Raw genomic sequence first — 17132 nt, 5'->3', positions numbered from 1 at the left:
GGCTGCACAATGTGGTTCTGCTCACCAATAAAACAGCATTCCCTATCCACGCAACTTGAATGAATCTCAAATACATTTCGCAGAGTGAAAGAAACCCGACTCCAAGGCCACATACCACATGAGACCGTTCTGGAAAAGGCAAAACCATAGGGATGGATCGGTGGTTGCCAGGGGCAGGGAGCAACGGCAGCATGGGGCACACAGCGGGAGCACCAGGGGGCATTTTTGCTTCGTGGGGGGAGTTGGGGGGGGGGGTGCAACTTTCCCAGGTCTTGATTGTGGAGGTAGTAACACGACTCTATGCATTTGCCAAAACTCAAAGAACTCTACAAAAGGAGCGAACTGGAAGATAAATTTTAAAAGATTTAAAGAGTGGACCTTATCCCCCAGCACCCTGCCTCCTCCTGACACCCTGGGTGAGGCTGAGTAGCCCCTGCAGGCCCAGTTCTTGGTCAACCGGCAACAGTGGAGAAACTCAAACTCTAAACGCAGGGTTTCTCGATGCTTCAGGGCTGCCCCACCCTGCTCTCTGGGTCCCTTCCCCTGACCCTTCCAAATCCACATCGCTAACCCAGCCCAAGCTCGCTACTGGCGAGCACCAATCACAGCTGGGCCTTCGTCTCTGTCCGACCATCAGTGACTTCCAAGTCATAGCCACTTCTGGCCACCTCGCAGCTCACCAGGCCGTGCCCTCTCACTCAGCGGTCTCTGCACGTGGACTCCTCCCGGTCAACACATTGGGCATTCCCTGTCAGTGGTGTCCCCACTCACTGAGGCTCGGAGATTCATGACTTTGCTCAGGGTCAGTCGTCCCGCTGTTAAGAAGCGGCAGGGCCAGCCAGGCCTCTGATGGTCACTCCAGAGAGCCTCCCATGGACAAAACATAAGGCCCTTCGTGATGGGGCCCCTGGCTCCAACTTCCTCCCCAGCAAGCTGCAGACCTTGTTGCCGTGTCTCTGTGCTGGCTGCTCCTCTTGCAGAGAGTGTCTGCCCTCTCCATCACCTCCTCACTTATCTGTGAAAAGTCCCCCCGGACAGTAGGTCGCCCTAGTTCCCTGGGCCCGTTCCGTTCCCTGGGCCCGTTCACCGTCAGCCCAAACCTTTATTGATGGGCAAATCACTCTAACACCTAATTATTTGCTTTTCACCCACATCATGGCTGACAGCCTGGGGGCCCAAACCTACAGCGGTGTCCCCTAAGGGTCCCTGCCCAACCCACACTACTTGGCAAACTGTAGATAAGTCATCCAGGCACACACGGTGTGTGTGTGGGGTGGGGGGGCTGGGGGTGATGGGGGACAGACAGACACTGGGTCTCAGACCCACCTGGGAATCGTGTATTTGCCACTTGATGTTAAAGGGCGGGTGGAAATTGTATCAATAGCCTACTCATTCATTCGGTACCTTACTTTTCTGGGATCATCCATCCCATCCCACAGAATCAAACTCAATCATGGGGAATAAAAGGGGAAACTTCGTTTAGCAAAGCAATTCCTGGTGATTTGGAAACGTTTCCAGTAACTGCATACATTATGGAGAAGTCCTGCCTGGATGATCTCTGAGAGTCTTCAGTCCCACTGCACTATTTTCAACAACCCTAGCTGTCCGCTAGGTCCTAGCTGTGACTCCAGCAATACTGTTCACATCAGTCATATAAGCGCTACGTGCACAGAGGCAAGACGTGTGTGTAAAAAACTTACACAGGTCAAGCAGCAAGACTAGCTCCCATCACGCCCCGGTGAGAATCCGTCTCACTTTATAGGCACCAGAGCAGGCGTGCTGAACTACTCCAGCCAGAGCAAAACTAGAACAGTCGAAGAGATCCTCAGGCTCAATCCTGACACTTCACACATCACATGATGAGGCTCGGACTCAATGATTTCTAAGGTCCTTTCCAGATGTAAAACTCTGACTTCTCCAAGGTAAAAGCCTCAGGAATGTAAGGTCACCCAGGAAACACGCTGGGGTGCCAGAGAAAAAGTGAACGTACCACCTGACCCAATTACAACTGCTCTGTGAGGGGAGGGCTTAAGTGAACACGGTACGTATTTCCTTACTCGCCACTTCCTGCAGCCCGTGGCCGGTAAAGCCACCTGACTGGGCCAGCCAAGGCTACGTGACAGCAATTACATATCCACCAGGCTGAGAAGCTCCGGGAAGCAGCAGGTCAGGTGAGGCTGGTGTCTGGCCCAGTCCAAGTGCTCCACAGGCCGGAGGAGACAGGATCGGCTCCACGGCCCTGCTAGAGTTTCCAGCTTCTTTCTGGCTGGTCCAGGCCACTCCAGGGCTCTCGTGCAGAGCTGCAAAGCAACACGGCACGGCGGGAAGGACTGGCCTGCGGAGTCTGACAGACCTGAGCTCCAGCACTAACCCTACTGTTAATCAGCTACACTACCGTGGAGTATGGCACTTCCTTTCCTGGAGCCTCAGTCTCCTTGTCTGCAAAACGGGGATGTTGCCGCCTGCTTCACAGCGCCTGGCACGCTTCCTGGTGCTCGGCAAGTGGCCACTTCACCGCCTCCAGGTCCACTGAGGAGCACTCTGCCTCTTTGCCCCTGGGATCCTGGAAGTGATCCAAACCTCTGATGCCATTTCTAATGGGCCGGGACTCCAGGGAAGTCACAGAGCTCACGACTACAGCCCCACACGTGTGGAAGACCCGGTTGGTGGTCTATGCTCCCTCACCATCAACCGCACGTGCAAGCTGATGGGTCAGCTCGCCTCTCAATCTGCCCAATAGAGATATCAATCTTATTCTGACCCCATCTCCTTACTCCTACTTCATTAACAAAATCAAGAGGAACATGCGCCTCCCTGACCTCGTTGTGCCCAACCGCAGACACCTTTAAACCCTCTCCTCCGATCCTTGCCCCCCTCTTCAAACCTCCTCCTCCCCTGAATTACTTCCTCTGGTGGCAGGACACATGTATCTCCCAAGCCACCTGTCTCTGTCCCCCATACCTAAGTAGGCACCAAGTTCCGCCAGATGCACATCAGCGATATGTCGCCCTCTCCCCCATCTCTCTGCCATCGTTTTTGTTCAGGTCCCTGTTATCTCTTGCCTAGACAGACTCCCAAGTGGTCTCCCTGCCACATGATTATTTCAAACCCAATCTCTCTAAACCCAATCAGGTCTTTTCCGTCCAAATCACTCCTCCACCTCCTGTCTCCCTACTTCTGTTCGTGGTGACATCAGTCTTGCCACTGGATCATCCTGGACTGTTTCCTTCCTTTGTAGAGATGTCTTTCCTCCAGTAGAGATGTCGTTTTTGGTGGGCTGCTGGATCCAGTCACTCCCGAGCCCCCTTCTGGCCCTCCTTCTCCCAAGTATACACAGAGTGCCGAACGTGTGCCAGCCAAAGAGCAAGGTACGGGGTATATAAGATAAAGGAACAGAACCCATCCCAGCCCCCAAGTTCAGGCCATTACCCACCACCTCGTACCACAAAAGCCTCTTGACCAGTCCGTCCATCCTGGAGTTTCCCCCAGAAACACAAACTTCCAAGATCACCTCTTGACTGTGTCCAGAAACCCTCTACCACCTGATCCGGACATACTTTTCTAGAGTCATCTCCGAGTTCACCTTCTCGACCCCTCTGCCTGCCCAAACCAGTCCACTCAGGCTTCCGGACCTCTTTGTGCCCTCCTTTCACTCACCCGGGGCTGTTGGCTGCGCCTGAAAACTCCTGCCCACGCCTCTCTGATCACAACAACCAGTATGGACAGCAGCTCTTTCATCAAACACAAGAACCAAGCAGCAGACAACCATCTCTCTCAACGCTCTCAATGCTGTCACGACCCGCTGCTTCTCCCGGTCGCTACCTCATCTTCTACATCAGGTGAGAATTTCCTCAAGGAGGCAATTTCTTCCCCTTCTCCCTGTTCCCCAGACAATGAGCAAACAGTTGCGTTTTGTGTCTTGAATCTACAAAAGTACGACCACTGACTTGGCCAAGGCACCCAGAGGCCCGGGGTCAAGTGGGGATGGACAGTTATCATAAAAGTGAGACCCCCCCCAGCACGTACGGACACGCACGGACAAGTACGGACAACACCTTCTGCCCCTTCCTGTTTCGCAGCATGTCCATGTACGTGCGTTCTATTCCAGTGGCACTTTCCTGTCTACGTCCACGTTCCCAACCACTCCTCTCGCCTTCGCTGTTTCTCTTACTGACCACTATCCTTCTACTCGTCACTCAGGGAGAGACCCAGAATCGTCCACTGCTGTCCTCTCTTGCTCACTCACGTCCCACATCTAAACACCCACTGAGTCCTGTGTCTCTTACATACCCAGCCATGTCTCGAACCCATCCCCCCTCCTTCCCTACCACTACAGCTCTGGGCCACATTCACAGCTTCTCCTACATAGAGGGAAGTGATCACCTCCTGACTGGTGTGCTGGCCTTCAGCATTATCCCCCTCCGACTCTTCCAACTGTGAACAGATCTGACTTCTTCACTTTATGGCCTAAAATCATCCATGGCTGGCCTACAGGACAACATCCAACCCCTCTGCACAGTGGCCGCATGAGTCCTCGTGCCCTGCTTACTTCACTTTGCTTGCCCCCGAATTACCAGACTCCACGTGGTTCCCTGAACAAACCAAGAGGTTCCCACTCCCGTGCCTTTGCAGATGCTGTTCCTGTATCGTGCAAAGCTGTTCCCTGTGGTCTGTACCTGGCTAACCCCTCTCCCCGCCCCACTCCACCTCCTCCAGGAAGCATTCTGTGATCTCCTTTGCACACCAAAGCCTAGGTTAACAGTCTCCTTTCCTGTGCTTCCACACCAGTCAGTATATAACTGAAACAATCTGCCCGCACACTGTAATCACCACTGCCTCCCAGAGCCTAGCAGTGGAGCGGGGAGAGTTGGTTAAAGGAGGGGAGCAAGACTCACTTCCCTTCTGCAGGCTGCTCTCCTCTGGTCTTCCCCTGACTTACAGGCTCGGGTCAGCCTCGCTGCCTCACTATTGCCACCTAGGGGCAAAAGGCAGCAACTGCACTTCCCTCACCATTCAACATTTGACTCCATTGAATGGGATGGGGACACAAGCGAGGAACAGTTGATTCTGGCGGGGGAGAGGGGAGGAGAAGGAGAGTAGCAATCAGAGGAGGCTTCAAATGGTGAGTGAGCCCTGAGTGGGGCCACAGAGCATAAGGAAAGGATCTCTAGGTGGAGGAGAACTGGGACGTGGCAGGCAGTGGGGACAACAGGCAGAGAGGGTCAGAGGTTCCGGTCTAGGTGCAGGTGAAATGCAAAAGGAAGGGAGGGTTAAAATGTGCAAGACCTGGGATCCCAAACTTTGGCTTTAAAGTCACCTACAGAGATTAAAAAAATTAAAATTTCTTCCACCCAAAAACTTTTAATCAGGAGTGACACGATCAGATCTGCAGTAAAAAAAGACAACTTTTGCTGGAGTATGAAAACATGCAAATGGGAAGTGGGGAACAAGAGAAGCAATAAGCAAGCGGCAAAAAGCCAGTGTTTTCACAATGCTCTCTTTTTCCACTTGCTGCACCATGACCTCACAGGCAGCACACCTAGACTGAAACTCTGCCTCCTCAAAACCAGTGCTTCAACATAAACATTATTTATTTCCACATTCTGAGGTATTCCTATATCTCAGCCTCTTTGTGGTCCTTGAGGTCACAAAATTTTGTTAACAGATCCCAACACAACACTTTACACACAGAAGATGCTCAATGACAACTGGACGGAATTCTCCTGGCCACTTGTGATCATAAAGGCAATAAAATTCTGTAGTTAGGAGTAAGGACTTTGAGTCTGAGGTCCTGAGTTCAAATCCCGCTTCAGCTACCCTAGTGTGCGAGCCTGGTCAAAACAAGTGACCCATCTAAGCCTCGGTTTGTTTGTCCCGAAGATGTAAAGTACGCCAGCACCCATCTCAAGGGCCTGGGGATAAAGCTCTGTGAAGTGACAGGCACATAGCAAACCCTCACTAAATACTGGCGATTATTTAAACTTTACCTCTTCGGTGTTTCCCACACTCAGGCCATTGCTAGGAGCTTCCCACACTCTCAAATCCACACAGCAATTTTTCCACCCCATTTTACAGATAAGAAAACTAAGGCTCCCACAGTTGAATTTGTACAAGGTCTTGGGAGCCCTGGATACCAAGGCATCAGCGTTGTGGCTGGAGCAACTTTTAGTAAAAGATCATTCAGTCCCGTGGTGGTTTTCGTGTGTGTGATACTTTTGGCAACGTCTGAAGACATTTTTGATCTTCAGCACTGGGGGTGGGGGGGGGGGGGTGGGGGGGGGGAGATGCTGCTGGCATCTGATGGAATGCTAGTCAATAAATACTACAACGTGCATCCTACAACGCAAAGGACAGCCCTCCCCCTGCCAAACCAAGCGTGATAGACCTAAAATGTTAGTGCCCAGGTTGAGAAACCCTACTGTGGTCGGATCATCTTTCTCATTTTCCCACTTCTGGAGCAATGGCCATATGGATCCTATGTGCACACTTCTGCTAAGGGGCGGGGGGGTGGGGGTGGGGGCTCTGTCCCTCCAGGGACAGCACAAGCAAAAGTTCTTCTCCACCTTCCCTGCACACAGTAGGTATCAAAACCCAGAAGCCGAGCATCAGAGGAGGCCGGAAAAGGAAGAGCATCCATCCCCCATTGTTCAAATGCGTGCAGGTTGTGTTTTCAACACACACACACACACACACACACACACACACACACACATTTTACAAATCCCAACGTCCCACGCCCCAAAAACAGCTTTGTTAGAGATGGCGTTCAAAAAATATATTTTTCCCCCCTAGGGTTCCCATACATCCTGAAGGGTATGCACACTTCTAAAAGGATCTCCGCTCGACCGCGATCCTCTGACAACGACCACAAAAGAATCTGTAGGATTTCCCCCGGGAGCGAGCCTGTGGGCCGTGACCTCTGCGCGCTGAAGGCGCTCACCCCACTCCCTCGCCTCTGGCTTCTCTCTCCCGCCCCCGGCTCCCAGGACTACTAGGGCCCCGGCCGCGGAGCCCGGCCGCCAGGCGCGTGCCCACGCCGTGTCCCCTTCGCCCGCCCCTCGCGGCGGCTGAGGAATCCGGCCCGGGGCCTGTCGCCGGCGCCCACACCGGCCGGCCCCCGCCCGCCCGCCGCGGCCCGCGCGCGTCCCCTCCCGGCCCGGTGCGGCCTGGGCCTCGGCCGGTGCAGGCCCGCGGGCGCCCGCGGCCGGGCCAGGCGAGCTCAGGCCTGCCGCGGCCTACCCCGTCGGGGGCCGCCGAAGGCCCCCGCCTCACCTGGACTCGGGCGGGCGGGCCCGGGGCTGCTCCGGGGCGGGCGGGCGGCGGCGGCGCGGCGCTAACGGCTCCGCTCGGCCTCGGTAGCGGCGGCGGCGGCAGCGGCGACGGCGACGGCGGCGGCGGCTCCTCCTCAGCGCGCACGACCCGCTCCGGCCCGCGGCCCGGACACGCCCCCCCGGCGCGCGCGCCCATTGGCCGGCGTCCTCCACGGTGCGCTTCTCATTGGCCGGCGTGCCTGTCTCGGCGCCCAGGGGCGCGCGGCGGAGGCGGGACTTCCGGCTGGCGCCGCCTGCGAAGGGCTCGGCGGCCGGCGGAGACGCGGGTGGCCGGCGATGGCCGCGGTGGGGGCCGGCTGGCGCCCAGCCCACGGAGGCCGGCGGAAGGCGGTGGCCGAAGAGCCGCGCCCCTTGTGGAGCGCATGCTGTGTGACCCGCGCCTGTCTTTCCCGCCGCCGCCCCGCCAGGTAGTAATGGTCAGCGCGCCATGGCTGTGGGGACCGGACCCGGGTTCGAATCCCGACCCCGACGTTTCCGCACTACGTGCCGTTGGGAAGGGACTGACGTCACTTCTCCGGGCCTCAGTTTCCTTATCTGGTATGGTGAGGAGGTGGAGCATGGGACGTGGTCAGCCTTAATTCAGCGTTGACTACTGGAGCTAGCGGGTTCCCAGAGGCCCAGCTCAGCAGTTAGTCATTAAAGTTTTATTGAGTGTCTACTATACGCCAGTCACTTGTATGGGCAGCGAACAGACAAAAATGCTAGCCCCAAATGTTAGCCAGGGGCGTGATTTAAATTTTCTAGTAGCTGTGTTAGGGGAAAGAAAAGTTGAAAACAGTTACTTTTAACGATGTGTTTTATTTCCGTATGTGTAAGATGTTCCTTCTACGTGTAATCAATATAAAAACTTAAGAGGTCTTTTACATTCTTTTTTTCTTTTTCCCCACACCTCTCTGAAATCTTGTATGTCTTACACGTAGGGCCCATCTCAGGTTCGACTGGCGACGTTTCAAGAGCTCAGCAACCACGTGGCTCCTGCATTGGACCCTGCAATGCTAGCTGGGGAGACGGGAAAGAAATGAAGCGGATTCCGCATCAAGTGGTGGAGAGAGGTAAGAAGAAGAAGTACACTGGAGAAGGGGAGTATGGGGAATGTGGGGGTTGCGCTTTGAAAGAGGGAGGTGGGGAAGGTTGAGAAGATGGCATGTGCGGAGGGATGGCAGGAATTGAGCAAGTAATTATGCCATTCGTTGTTTAGTGCCTTGTTTGGAGAACTTCCTGCAGTGATGGGCATGTTCTTTATCACGGCTCATTTAGTAGCCACCAGCTCCAGGTGACTTTTGGGCACTTGACGTGTGGCTGGTGCCACCACAGCATTGAATTTTTAACATTCTTCATTTTTACTTAATTTAAATTTAGTACCATAATCAATCAATTAATTAATTGAGTGACATAGAGCTTGTGGCTCCTCTAGCGGATGGCATAGATTTCGTAGAATGTGGTGGCGTATCCTCTGAATCTGGTGCTGAATCTTCATGTGCATTCTTCTGTGTAATCCTCACAAAAGCTCTGTGAGATGGGAGTTTTTTGGTTTGTTTTTTAATTTTTTTTTTAACATTTATTTAGTTGTTTTTTTTAAATTTTTTTTTTTAACGTTTATTTATTTTTGAGACAGAGAGAGACAGAGCATGAACGGGGGAGGGTCAGAGAGAGGGAGACACAGAATCGGAAACAGGCTCCAGGCTCCAAGCTGTCGGCACAGAGCCTGACGCGGGGCTCGAACTCACGGACCGCGAGATCGTGACCTGAGCCGAAGTCGGCCGCTCAACTGACTGAGCCACCCAGGCGCCCCAACATTTATTTAGTTTTGAGAGAGAGACAGACAGAGACAGAGCACGAGCAGGGGAGGGACAGAGAGAGAGGAAGACCCAGAATCTGAACCAGGCTCCAGGCTCTGAGCTGTCAGCACAGAGCCCGAAGCGGGGCTCGAACCCACACACCGTGAGCTCACGACCTGAGCTGAAGTCGGATGCTTAACTGACTGAGTCGCCCAGGCGCCCCGAGATGGGAGTTTTAATCATTGTCACCATGGTGAAGAATGAAATCCTTCATTTATTCATCTATGCCTTGTTATCATTCTCATGAATAGACTTTGTCTTTTGGAACAGTTGGAGATTTACGGAAATATTTGAAAGTACAGAGTTACCGTTTTCCCCACACCCAGCTTCTCCTGTTAGTAACATCTTTCATTAGCACGATGCATTTGTTAGGATTGACTAAGCCGTAGGGATACATGTCAACCAAAGTTCATAGTTTACTAGATTTCCTTGTTTTTTACTTAACTTCCAGAATCCCATGCAGGATGACACATTACTTTTGGTTGTCCTGGTACTCTGTTTTTGTTTTTTTTTTTTCTTCCTTTTTTTGGAGTTATAATCGATGTGTAACACTATTAGTGTTAGATGTGCAGCATAACGATTTGGTGTATGTGTATAACATAAGATAATTACTACAATTAGTTAACACCCGTAATTACAAATATCTCGTTGCTGTTGCAATGAGAACTTTTACGATCCTATTCACTGAGATGCCCTGCTTTTTTTTTTTTTTTTTAAATTTTTTTTTAAAGTTTATTTCTGAGACAGAGCATGAGTGGGGAGGGGCAGAGAGAGAGGGAGACCCAGAATCCGAAGCAGGCTCCAGGCTCCCAGCTGTCAGCACAGAGCCCGACGCGGGGCTCGAACTCACAAACCGTGAGATCATGACCCGAGCCGAAGTCGGTCGCTCAACCGACTGAGCCACCCAGGAACCCTGTTTCTTTAGGCTCCTCTTGGCTATGGCAGATTCTCAGACTTTCCTTGTTTTTGATGATTTTGAGAAGGACTGATCAGGTATTGTAGAATGCTCCCCTGTCGGAATTTATCTGGTGTTTTCCTTGTGGTAAGACTGGGATGGGGTTTGTGGGGAGGAAGACCACAGATGTAAGGTGTAACTCTCATCACACCCCATTAAAGGTATATACTTCCATTGTGTTCTGTGCCTGTTGGTGTTGGCCTTGATCGTGGGCCAAGGTAGCGTTTGTCAGGTTTGTCCACTCTAAAGTTACTTCCCCCTCCCTCTCTGTACTGTATACTTTGGAAGAAAGTCACTGTCTGCAGCACGTACCTAAAGAGCGAAGAGGTACATTCCCTTCCTTAAATGAGGTATCTATGTAAATTCTGTGGAATTCTGCATGGGAGATTTCTCTTCTTTCCCTGATTTGTCAGCTTATTCATTACGTTTTTAATGTGTATTTATTACTTTTGAGAGAGAAACAGAGTGTGAACGGGGGAGGGGCAGAGAGACAGGGAGACACAGAATCCGAAACAGGCTCCGGGCTCCGAGCTGTCAGCACAGAGCCTGACGCGGGGCTCGAACTCACAAACCGCGAGATCACGACCTGAGCTGAAGTCAGACGCTTAACCGACTGAGCCACCCAGGCGCCCCCAGCTTATGCATTATGTGATTATATCAGTGTGATCTCTAGATATTTATTTTATTCTCTGGGCTATAACCCAATACTACTTTATTTTATTTGAATTATTCCAGCTTTGGCCATTGAGGGTGCTTTCAGTTGGCTCCTGTGGTTCCTCGACACATTCCCGTCTGTGTATTTGGTTTGGGTTTTTTTTGGTTTTCTTGGGAGCGCTTCCTTACTCTCTGGTGCTACAGGCTGCCTCGGGTTTATCTCACATATTTCCTGCCCCAGTCCTAGAATCAGTCATTTCTCCCAGCCTGGTTCCTTTTATTAGAGAGTAGTGTTAGAAACCAAGATCTGGGGGCACCTGGGTGGCTCAGTCAATTGGGCGTCCGACTTCAGCTCAGGTCATGATCTCGCAGTCTGTGGGTTCGAGCCCCGCATTGGGCTCTGTGCTGACAGCTCAGGGCCTGGAGCCTGCTTCCAATTCTGTCTCCCTCCCTCTGCTCTTCCCCTGCTTTCACTCTGTCTCTCTCTCTCTCAAAAATAAATAAACGTTAAAGAAATAAAAAATAAAAATAAGATAAAAAGAAACCAAGATCTGGGCACTTGGAATGCTCATTGCTACTGGGGTGTTGTTTCTTTTAGGTCATCGAAAGTTTTTTTTTTTAAGTTTATTTTATTTATTTTGAGAGAGAGAGAGAGAGAGAGAAAGAGAGAGAGAGCAGGGGAGGGGCACAGAGAGAGGGAGAGAGAGAATCCCAAACAGGCTCCACATGGTCAGCAGAGATCATGACCTGAGCCAAAATCAAGAGTTGGATGCTCAACCGGCTGAGCCACTAAGGTGCCCCTTAGGTCATCGATACTTTTTAATCACCCACAGTGTACCCGGTGTAGGTGCTCAGCCCTGGGGATACAACAGTGACTATGCTAGAACCGGGATCTGCCCTCACGGAAGTCCCAGTCAACCTGTGGGTACAGGCGTAAGAGGTCAACTCCAACATCGACTGGGTGTGCAACCTTGGGTAAGTTATTTAACATCTCTGGGCTTCAGCTTCTGTGAAATGGGGGTGATTATAATACTTTGTGAAGGCACTGGGAGAATTAAATGAAATCACCCACTTTTAGACCCTTTGGAACAGAGTGTGGCATGAAGTACTTATTAAATCCTATTCTTGTTAACAGTGATGAGAAATCACACAATGACTATCATTACAAAATTTCAAAATAATTACACTCTGCAGAGGTTCAGAGTGCCAGCAAAGCATGTAGCAGGAGAGCCTGACTTCATTTTGGAGTGACCAGGGAAGACTTTCCAGATCAGTGGGGCTGCAGCTGAGGCAGGAAGGGTAGGTCACCAGGCAAACAGGGACAGAATGTTTCAGGCAGCAAGAACAACAAGTGAAAAGGCCCTGAGGCAGGTGGGAACCTGGCACACTTAGGAACTGAGAAAAGGCCAGTGGTGGAGACAGGGGCAGGAGAGGAGACTCATGGGCTGGAAGGGGCAAGTCACACGGCCTGGTGAGCCGTGGCGAATCGAGACTCAGTCTGAAGTGCAAGGGACGTGACTTGTCCAAAGGCACATGTCTCACAAGGACAGTCAGGATTGGAACCCAGGTCAGCTTGGTCTCCGAGATCTTTATTTTCTTGGTCTGAATTTAAGGTAGGAAATTCTCGCTCTGGGGTTTTGTTTGTTTTGTTTTTGGTTTAGGTAAGAAGCATAGTTTTGGTTTTTAGGGGTTGGAATCTGAGTACACTCTAGCTACCAAAGTTCTAGATTCTTCTTGGTGTCACTTTAAGTTCAGAGGGCCCGTGAGGTCAGGAGACCCAAAGATAACTTGGCCTGCACCCCCGCACTTGAACACATCACTCCCTGAAGGAGAGGAGGACACACAGACATGTAAGTCCAGCCAGGGTGACGGGATAGGCACAGAGCCACCTCGTGGAGGGCAGCGTCCAAGCTGGAGCACAGTGGGAGCATGTGGGACTTGGGGCTTCTGGAAGGAGGGGCCCGAGGGCACGAAGGCACGATCTGTCTTGGGGGATCTGTTAGGGAACGGGAACCGCCAGGAGTGCTGGATGCAGATTGTGAGGTGGGACTAGATGTCAGTCTCCAGCTTCGGAGGGCCCTGGCGAGTCAGGCAGAGACGGGATTTTATCCCGTGGGCCAGAAGCTGGCAGATTATAGCTCAGTTCAGCCTACACCTGGTTTTGTCGGCCTGTACGTAAAAATGATGCTTCCATTTTTAAGTGGTTGAAAAGATAACAAAAGAGGAGGTCCCTGCTGGCTCAGTCGGTGAAGCATGTGACTCTTCGTCTCAGGGTCGTGGGTTCAGGCCCCACGTTGGGCGTGGAGCCGACTTAAACAAAACCAGAAGCAAAAGCAGAATAGCATCTTGTGACACGAGGAAATCACAGTTTGCGTGTCGCCATCAGGTTTGATAGTGACACAACGACGCCTGTCGTCTGCATGTGGCCCGTGGCTGCTTTCTGGCCATAACAGAAGCAAATTTGCTCAGGCAGGGCCTGCGTCACGGCTGTGCAAACTGTATAATCTCATAGGGCTCTGCATCTCTGTCCCCGTGTTAAAATTCTTTTTTTTTTAATAATGCTTATTTTTTGAGAGTGAGAGAGCATGAGCGGGGGAGGGCCAGAGGGAGCGAGGGAGACAGAGAATCCAAAGCAGGCTCCAGGCTCCGAGCTGTCAGCACAGAGCCCGACGCAGGGCTCAAACCCGTGAACCATGGGATCATGACCTGAGCCAAAATCAAGAGTCGGACACTTAACCGACTGAGCCACCCAGGCACCCCACTGTTTTAAAATTCTTAATAACACACGAATAAGGGTCCCCTCCTTTTTATCTTGCACTGGGCCCTGAAAATTGTGTAGCCAGTCCTGGTAACGGAGGCCAGATGGCCCCCAAAGCCCACAGTATTTACTGTTGGGCCCTCTTCAGAAAAAGTATGTGAATTCTCTTATGGTGGACAGAATAACAGCCCCCAAAGATGTCCATGTCCTAATCTCTTGGCATCTATGACTGTGTGACCTTACCTGGCAAAGGGGACTTTGCAGATGGTATTAAGGATCTAGAGAGGGGGAGATTGTTGTGGATGATCTACATGGGACATGTAATCACAAGGATCTTACAAGAGGGGGGGAGGAGAATCAGAGTCAGAGAAGATGTGATGACAGAAGCGGAGGTCAGAGTTCGGTGATCCCGTTGCTGGCTTTGAAGGTGGAGGAGGCGCCTTGAGGCACAGAATGCAGGCAGCCCCTAGAGGCTAGAAAAGGCCAGAAACAGATTTCCTCCTAGCACTTCCAGAAGGGCCGCAGCCCTGCTGGCACCCTGATTTTAGTCTGGCAAGACTGATGTCAGACTTCTGACCTCTAGGACCGTAGGAGAATAAATGTGTGTTGTTTCAAGCCACCAAGATTGCAGTCATTTGTGACAGCAGCCTCAAGGAACCAGTACACCTGCCATAGGCAGTGAGCATGTAAAAAAATTTGTCTTGTAGCAAAAGAGAAATGTATGTATGTATGTACGTTTATTTTGAGAGAGAGAGAGAGGGAGGGAGGGAGGGAGGGAGGGAGAGAGAGAGAATCCTAAGTAGGCTCTGTGCTGTCCGCATCAGAAGCTGTGACATCTGAACCATTTACAGGGTTCCCAAAGTGGGTGGGGGCTATTTTGTTGCCATAAGAAATGGGTGTCGCTGTCCAGTGAGCCAGCCGTTCACTGGTCAGCTCCCAGAGCCGAGGCACCAAAGCAGATATTTGTTCTGAGAACAGAGGCCGGGCACGCCTGGACAAGCCCAGAGAACCTTCTGGCACTCAGGCACTTCACAGCCCCAACTCCGGTCTGATTCCATCTCGAGTCCTGAGTAGGTCAGTTGTGTAAAGAAATAAGAAGCTGTATTTCTTCTCAGGCAGCAGCATTTATTTTCAGGTGAGCAACGGTTTGGAGCTCAGGTCCCTGATCATTTCAGAATTGGAAAACCAGGTAGCCAAGGCTCCTTCTGGGTGTCGGTCCCCTGTGGTTCCCATTTGCGCACATTTCTAACCTGGAAGGCCCGTCCCTGGAGCAGGCAAAGAGATGCGGGGCTGTCTTTCAGGAACCACTGTGCTAGTAACTTCCCTGCGCCTCTGTTTGCTTCTTAGTGAAAGGCAGGTGGCAGCACCTGCTCAGGGACACAAGGGGAGCGGGCACTGGGCAGAGCACGTGGCGCCGTTAACGCCCCAAAGAGCAGCACGGCCCCGCTTCTCGTCTGAAAACCGCGACTCCTCGACCGCCACCACCTGAGATAACGTGGGTCACTGACCTGGACGAGCTTGGCAAGTTTTGTTTTCCAGAACGATCTCTCTGCATCTGACTGACCTGTAAGCATTCCACTGCAAGAACAGCACTGGACGCTTTATCTCTCATCAGGTCAAAGGCTAGGAAAGGCCCTGTAGCTCTGGCTCCCGGGGTCACGGAGTGGCCTGGCCTCCCCTCCTGTCCTGGAGTATCGCCCATAGCGATCGCTTTCACTTCCAGGTGTGTGCACTCGGTCACCCGCGTTCCTACAGTGACTTGAGTAGCCACTCTCACTTTTGTTTTTCATTTTTAAGATTTCTGATTTTTCCTTTCTGTGCCAAACAAGGTCTCTCGCTTTGCCTGTAAATGTTTCACATGTATTTGTTGGGTTTTCTGTAGTGATTTTTGTGAATGTTTCTTTTCTTTTTTTTTTTTAAATGTTTGTTTATTTTTGAGAGAGAGAATGTGAGTGGGTTAAGGGCAGAGAGAGAGGGAGACACAGAATCCGAAGCAGGCTCCAGGCTCCGAGCTGTCAGCACAGAGCCCGACGCGGGCCTCAAACTCATGAGCTGTGAGATCATGACCTGAGCCAAAGCCAAACGCTTAACCGACCGAGCCACCCAGGCACCCCTCTTTTATTTCTTTAATATTTCTTAACGTTTATTTATTTAAAAAAAATTTTAATGTTTATTTTTGGAGAGAGAGCACTAGCAGGGGAGGGGCAGAGAGAGAGCAAGACACAGAATCTGAAGCAGGCTTCAGGCTCTGAGCTGTCATCACAGAGCCTGACGCAGGGCTCAAACCCACGAACCACGAGATATGTGAATATGTGTGTGTGTGTGTGTATATATATATACATATACATATACATATATATTTTATTACTTATTTATTTTGAAAGAGAGGGAAGGAGGGGCAGCGAGAGAGGGAGAGAGAACCCCAAACAGGCTCCGTGCCATCAGCACAGAGCCCAGTGCAAGGCTCGATCCCATGAACCATAGGGTCGAGATCTGAGCCGAAATCAAGTCAGATGCTTAACCAACTGAGCCACCCAGGCGCCCCTACGAACATGGTTTCCACGCTCTTGGGTGTACAGCCAGCAGTGGATGGCTGGGTCACATGGTAACGCTATGTTTAACTTTGTAAGAAACCACCAGGCTGGCTTCCCTGATCTTGTCTTTATAAATGAGCTGGAGACTTAGTGCTCGCGAGTCACTGGCAGGGAGGTAGCCTCTGCGACGCTTCTCCAGCCTCGTTCTTCCTCCAGCCCACAGGGAGCAGGCCAGGGACTCACGTACTCGCCGCAGTCCACGTGCACGGTGCCTCCCACCCGCCCCTGACGAGCTGGGCAGGAGCACCAAAGGATGGATGTTTCTGTTACCAGGTTCTGCCCCCCCCCCCCCCAACACCCACACTCCCTGTATCATAAAAAATCTTCAAACCTCCCAGCTCCCCAGACAAAATACCCAAAGCACACCCAGCAGCCGTTCTCGGAGTGCTCCGGGCACCCTGAACTCTGTGTCAAGAGCCAGTTGTGTGATAGGAACAAGCCAGGGGTTATCAGTCTATTAAAAGCTCACACAAATCGATAAGAACCAAAGGAGCAAAGATCAAAAACAGTTCGCAGGAGGGGAGAGTCAACAAACCTCAGAGCAGCTCCCCCACCGAGTTGTCGAGGCCCAAGGATGAGGGCTAGTCCAGGTGAAGATCATGCCAGAACCCCCCACGTTGGCTTTCTTCGGGGGCGGCAGCCCCATTAAATTGGGAAGACACCCATTTTAAGATACCTGCCCAGCACAGAAGAGGGTTCATATTCTGCCCCTGTGGTCGTACCACTCACAGTGATCCTGAGTCACCCGTGGAAGGGCTGTCTGCAGGAGGATGTTACTTTTTCTCCTATAAATTTTTAAAAAAATTTTTTTATTTTTGAGAGAGAGAGAGAGAGCAAGCTAGAGGAGGAGGGGCGGAGACAGAGAATCCCACGCAGGCTCTGCACTGACAGCACAGGGCCCGACATGGGGTGCGAACTCGGGAACCACGAGATTGTGACCTGAGCGGAAGTCAAGAGTCGGATGCTTAACCGGCTGGGCCACCCTGGCGCCCCCCGGAGGAC

At 51.8% G+C, this 17132-nt stretch overlaps 2 protein-coding genes across 2 annotated transcripts in view; one reads left to right on the top strand and one right to left on the bottom strand.

Moving 5' to 3' along the window:
* The window catches only part of ELAVL1 (ELAV like RNA binding protein 1), a 39441-nt gene extending 32054 nt beyond the window's left edge, over positions 1 to 7387 (bottom strand). Inside the window, exon 1 of the mRNA XM_060630068.3 lies at positions 7273 to 7387. The gene's annotated coding sequence lies outside the window, so the exon portion shown is untranslated. The remainder of the gene's footprint in view (positions 1 to 7272) is intronic.
* LOC132678113 (uncharacterized) lies at positions 2453 to 16923 on the top strand. The gene is made up of 6 exons (XM_078435675.2): positions 2453 to 2524; positions 3239 to 3368; positions 6987 to 7738; positions 8252 to 8383; positions 11612 to 11753; positions 14884 to 16923. The coding sequence occupies exons 1-4, from the start codon at positions 2453 to 2455 to the stop codon at positions 8351 to 8353; spliced, it is 1056 nt and encodes a 351-aa protein (XP_078291801.2). The 3' UTR covers positions 8354 to 8383; positions 11612 to 11753; positions 14884 to 16923.
* Positions 16924 to 17132: the final 209 nt, after the last annotated feature.

The sequence above is a fragment of the Panthera onca genome, chromosome A2 (genome assembly GCF_046562875.1).
Source record: "Panthera onca isolate mPanOnc1 chromosome A2, mPanOnc1 haplotype 2, whole genome shotgun sequence".
NCBI classification, from domain to species: Eukaryota; Metazoa; Chordata; class Mammalia; order Carnivora; family Felidae; genus Panthera; species Panthera onca.
Note: the sequence above shows the minus strand (reverse complement) of the source record. Positions and strands in the feature narration are given on the sequence as shown.

What these genes read in the sequence shown, in the direction of transcription:
- LOC132678113 (XM_078435675.2), top strand. Translation starts at nt 2,453, where the DNA reads ATGTTGCCGCCTGCTTCACAGCGCCTGGCACGCTTCCTGGTGCTCGGC. An exon ending in GGCCACTTCACCGCCTCCAG is followed by an intron (nt 2,525 to 3,238) that starts GTCCACTGAGGA and finishes CTTCCTTTGTAG; the next exon opens with AGATGTCTTTCCTCCAGTAG. An exon ending in TCCCGCCGCCGCCCCGCCAG is followed by an intron (nt 7,739 to 8,251) that starts GTAGTAATGGTC and finishes TCTTACACGTAG; the next exon opens with GGCCCATCTCAGGTTCGACT.